This window comes from Oncorhynchus mykiss, chromosome 17 (assembly GCF_013265735.2).
Source record: "Oncorhynchus mykiss isolate Arlee chromosome 17, USDA_OmykA_1.1, whole genome shotgun sequence".
NCBI classification, from domain to species: Eukaryota; Metazoa; Chordata; class Actinopteri; order Salmoniformes; family Salmonidae; genus Oncorhynchus; species Oncorhynchus mykiss.
This window is the reverse complement of record NC_048581.1, coordinates 13,514,791-13,519,790: the sequence shown is the minus strand read 5'-3', so window position 1 is coordinate 13,519,790 and position 5,000 is coordinate 13,514,791. Positions and strand designations below refer to the sequence as shown.

General features: G+C 50.4%; 2 protein-coding genes across 4 annotated transcripts in view; both read right to left on the bottom strand.

Annotated features, from left to right (window-relative positions):
* LOC118940024 overlaps positions 1-5,000 on the bottom strand; it is a 1,007,326-nt gene that overhangs the window by 910,198 nt on the left and 92,128 nt on the right. The gene's annotated exons all lie outside the window — the stretch shown is intronic.
* LOC110518251 (transmembrane channel-like protein 7) overlaps positions 1-5,000 on the bottom strand; it is a 23,900-nt gene that overhangs the window by 5,349 nt on the left and 13,551 nt on the right. For all 3 annotated transcript variants that reach the window (XR_005036652.1, XM_036947999.1, XM_036947998.1), the window contains 4 exons: positions 1,800-1,947; positions 910-1,077; positions 348-499; positions 91-160 (listed from right to left, as the gene is read on the bottom strand). Coding sequence is in view for 2 of the 3 variants with exons in the window: in XM_036947999.1 (XP_036803894.1) it covers positions 91-160; positions 348-499; positions 910-1,077; positions 1,800-1,947 (538 nt within the window). In the remaining variant the exon portion in view is untranslated. The remainder of the gene's footprint in view (positions 1-90; positions 161-347; positions 500-909; positions 1,078-1,799; positions 1,948-5,000) is intronic.

Genomic DNA, 5,000 nt, shown 5'->3' with positions numbered 1-5,000 from the left:
ACTGTCGATGAAGACCATTTAGTGCCATAGGTCTGTCAATATGTCAATATGATCTGTAGTTGTCAACAATGGTTAGTCGTTATGACTCACTTCCTGTTGGCTGTTTTTGAAGAGGAAGAAGAGATACATCCCCAGACTGGCCAACTTCAGGAAGATACTCCTGGGAGCAGGAAAAGGAGGAGGAGCAGGATGAGGATGAGGAGGAAGAGGAGAACAAGAAGGTTGAAGAATTAAGACGATGAAGAGAGAACTTCAGTGATTATCAATATTTATGTATTGATGATGATGATGTTGATGATGAGGATGATATGATGGTACCAATAAAGATTGGACATTTATGCTCCTACCTGACGAGGGTAGCATTGACCTGGGTGGTGAGGGAGTAATCCTCGAAGGAAGAGATATGGCGGAAGACGTGAGGCAGGAAGAAGTTGACCAGGGTGATGACGATGGGAGGAAGGTAATGGAGAAGCAACCGGAGGATCAAATAGTCTCCACTCTGAGAGAGGGGGAGAGAGACGGGGAGGGGGAGGGGGAGAGAGACGGGGAGGGGGAGGGAGACGGGGAGGGGGAGGGAGACGGGGAGGGGGAGGGAGACGGGGAGGGGGAGAGAGACGGGGAGGGGGAGGGAGACGGGGAGGGGGAGGAGGAGAGAGACGGGGAGGGGGAGGGGGACGGGGAGGGGGAGGGGGAGAGAGACGGGGAGGGGGAGGGAGATGGGGAGGGGGAGGGGGAGAGAGACGGGGAGGGGAGGGGGAGGGAGACGGGGAGGGGGAGGGGGAGAGAGACGGGGAGGGGGAGGGAGGGAGGGAGTAAAAAGGCTGCCAAAACAATGAACCTGATAAATTGACTAACTAATTAAATCAATAACTAACTAATACATGCACATGCACACTCACAGACACATACCCTCTCAGCCTTTGAGGCCATGGTGGCATAGTAGATGAGGCAGAAGGCTCCGCCCAGTAGAACCAGGACCAGCAAGTGGAGCAGCCCTCGCAGGGAGTAGAGGTGTGCCCACTGACCCAACGTCCTCCTGGCCTCACGCTGCTGGAACCTCTCCTCTTCTAAGTATAACTGGGGAGGGAGAGGGAGAGGGAGGGGGAGAGGGAGGGGGAGGGGGAGAGGGAGTGGGAAAGGGAGGGGAGAGGGAGTGGGAGAGGGGGTGGGAGAGGGAGAGGGAGAGGGAGGGGGGAGAGGGAGAGGGAGAGGGAGAGGGAGAGGGAGAGGGAGTGGGAGAGGGAGTGGGAGAAGGAGAGGGAGTGGGAGAAGGAGAGGGAGTGGGAGAAGGACAGGTAGAGGGAGTGGGAGAAGGAGAGGGAGTGGGAGAAGGACAGGTAGAGGGAGGGAGGGAGGGAGGGAGGGAGGGAGGGAGGGAGGGAGGGAGGGAGGGAGGGAGGGAGGGAGGGAGGGAGGGAGGGAGGGAGGGAGGACAAAGAGAAAGGAATAGAACAGAAAGGAGAACGAGTGTTAAATATAAAGGTAAAGAAGGAGAGAGAATGAAGAGGAAGAACCTTTGTAGGTAAATTAAAGAGTTGCCAGACCATTACACAACTGAAAGAAAGAGATGGTCTGTGGGAACTCATTTTTTGAACGAGAGAGAGACAGAGGAACAGATGCAGAGCAATCATAATGGAGAGAGAGAGAGAGAGAGAGAGAGAGAGAGAGAGAGATGGGGAGAGAGCCAGAGCGTGGTGGTAGACGGAGAGAGAGAGACAGAGGAACGGATGCAGAGGAATCATAACGGAGAGAGAGAGAGTTAGTTAGTTGAAAAGGGCAGACAGACTTCCACGCCTAACCTTCAGTTCGTTCCTGATGAAGCTGAGTTTGAGGTCGGCGACCTCGGGGTCCTGGATACAGAAGTCCCACCCACAGAACACCTTGTAGCTCATGTGGATGTTGTAGCGGTTGCCTAGCAACCACGTGTGCTTGTAGCCTACAACCGTCCTGTTTAAAAGAGGTGATTCATTGTTATTGTTTTTAAAGCAGATACTACAACTCTGGCCAGTAACTGTCGCTCCCTGTGGACACTTCTTTAACAGCGTATCCTTAGCTACGTCCCAATAATCTCTCCTTCCTGAAGTGTGTACTCGTTCACTACGCCCTACAAATGTAACAGCATTGGATTGGTTTAGGCATGCGCTAAAGCAGTGGTTCCCAAACGTTTTATAGTCCCGTAACCCTTCAAACATTCAACCTCCAGCTGTACCCCCTCTAGCACCAGGTCAGCTGTACCCCCTCTAGCACCAGGTTAGCTGTACCCCCTCTAGCACCAGGGTCAGCTGTACCCCCTCTAGCGCCAGGGTCAGCTGTACCCCCTCTAGCACCAGGGTCAGCTGTACCCCCTCTAGCACCAGGGTCAGCTGTACCCCCTCTAGCGCCAGGGTCAGCTGTACCCCCTCTAGCACCAGGTCAGCTGTACCCCCTCTAGCACCAGGGTCAGCTGTACCCCCTCTAGCACCAGGGTCAGCTGTACCCCCTCTAGCACCAGGGTCAGCTGTACCCCCTCTAGCACCAGGGTCGGCTGTACCCCCTCTAGCACCAGGGTCAGCTGTACCCCCTCTAGCACCAGGGTCAGCTGTACCCCCTCTAGCACCAGGGTCGGCTGTACCCCCTCTAGCACCAGGGTCAGCTGTACCCCCTCTAGCACCAGGGTCAGCTGTACCCCCTCTAGCACCAGGGTCAGCTGTACCCCCTCTAGCACCAGGGTCGGCTGTACCCCCTCTAGCACCAGGGTCGGCTGTACCCCCTCTAGCACCAGGGTCGGCTGTACCCCCTCTAGCACCAGGGTCGGCTGTACCCCCTCTAGCACCAGGGTCAGCTGTACCCCCTCTAGCACCAGGGTCGGCTGTACCCCCTCTAGCACCAGGGTCGGCTGTACCCCCTCTAGCACCAGGGTCGGCTGTACCCCCTCTAGCACCAGGGTCGGCGCACTCTCAAATGTTGTTTTTTGCCGTCATTGTAAGCCTGCCACACACACACTATACATTTATTAAACATAAGAATGAGTGTGAGTTTATCACAACCCGGCTGGTGGGAAGTGACAAAGAGCTCTTATTATTATCACCACAGGTTAATGAGAAGGATGTGCTTGAAAGGATGCACATATCTCTGCACTGTTGGGTTGTATTGGAGAGTCCCAGTCTCATGTTCCACACACAGTCTTTGCCTTTATTTAGTTTTTTATGCTTGTGAGGGCCGAGAATCCACTCTCACACACACTGTAGGTACGTGGGGGCAAAGGGCATCAGTGTCTTTACAACACAATTTGCCAAGGCAGGATACTCTGAGTGCAGCCCAATGCAGAAATCTGTCAGTGGCTTCTGATTAAATTCAATTTGCAATTTCGATGAGGCTCTCTTGTTCAGATATCGGTGGACTGGAGGCAGGACATGAAAGGGATAACGAATCCAGTTGTTTGTGTCGTCCATTTCGGGAAAGTACCTGCGTAATTCCACACCCAACTCACTCAGGTGCTTCACTATATCATTTGACATTGTCCAAGCTTGAGGTCATTTACACTCAAAAGAATCATACAATGATGGAAAGACCTGTGTGTTGTCCTTGTTAATGCAGACAGAGAAGAGCTCCATCTTCTTAATCATAGCCTCAATTTTGTCCCGCACATTGAATATAGCTGCGGAGAGTCCCTGTAATCCTAGATTCAGATCATTCAAGCGAGAAAAAACATCACCCAGATTAGGGCTGAGCGATATGGCCAAAATATATTATCACCGTATTTTTAAAAAAATTGACGGTATGACAGTATTTGATGGTATTTTATGTTTTTTAATAATAAAAGTTCTACATTTGTTTATGAGTAGTGCGTGACCCTCGGGTGGCAAAATATACATCTTTCTCCATTCTGATTATTTTATACTGTTCAATTCAACTTCAACCCCCTAAAAGTCAGAATTTTCATCAATTTCTGCATTTGAGATCATTTCCACACTGCCACGTAGGGCTGCACCATATGAGCAAGTAATCTGGGCCTTATTTTTAACCAAATGTTGCCGTTTGACTTGCGATTTAGAGCAAAACACTTGGGTTAACTGTTGGACTCATGGGAATATAATGTCTATTCTAATTATATAGTTACAAACCAAACATTCAAATACCGGTATAGAAGTTAAAGTAAAAACCCAAACCGGTCCGTGCATCAATACCGGTATAGAAGTTAAAGTAAAAACCCAAACCGGTCCCTGCATCAATACCGGTATGTCACAAAAAACGGTCCGCCGCCCATCCCTGACCCAGATAGGTCAGTCCTGTGAGAAACAACATCACCCAGATAGGTCAGTCCTGTGAGAAACAACATCACCCAGATAGGTCAGTCCTGTGAGAAACAACATCACCCAGATAGGTCAGTCCTGTGAGAAACAACATCACCCAGATAGGTCAGTCCTGTGAGAAACAACATCACCCAGATAGGTCAGTCCTGTGAGAAACAACATCACCCAGATAGGTCAGTCCTGTGAGAAACAACATCACCCAGATAGGTCAGTCCTGTGAGAAACAACATCACCCAGATAGGTCAGTCCTGTGAGAAACAACATCACCCAGATAGGTCAGTCCTGTGAGAAACAACATCACCCAGATAGGTCAGTCCTGTGAGAAACAACATCACCCAGATAGGTCAGTCCTGTGAGAAACAACATCACCCAGATAGGTCAGTCCTGTGAGAAACAACATCACCCAGATAGGTCAGTCGTGTGAGAAACTCGTCATCATCAAGCGGTCAGACAAGTGACCATTATGGTCAGTAAAGAAAACATTAAGCTCGTCTCTCAATTAAAAAAAACGTGTCAATATTTTGCCCCTTGATAACCAGGGCACTTCTGTATGTTGTAAAAGTGTTGCATGGTCGCTGCCCATACTATTGCATAATGCAGAAAATACGAGAGTTCAGGGGTCTTGCTTTAAGGATCTGCCCCTTTTTTAAAAATGTTCACTTAAAATGACATTCTCAAATCTAACTGCCTGTAGCTCAGGACCTGAAG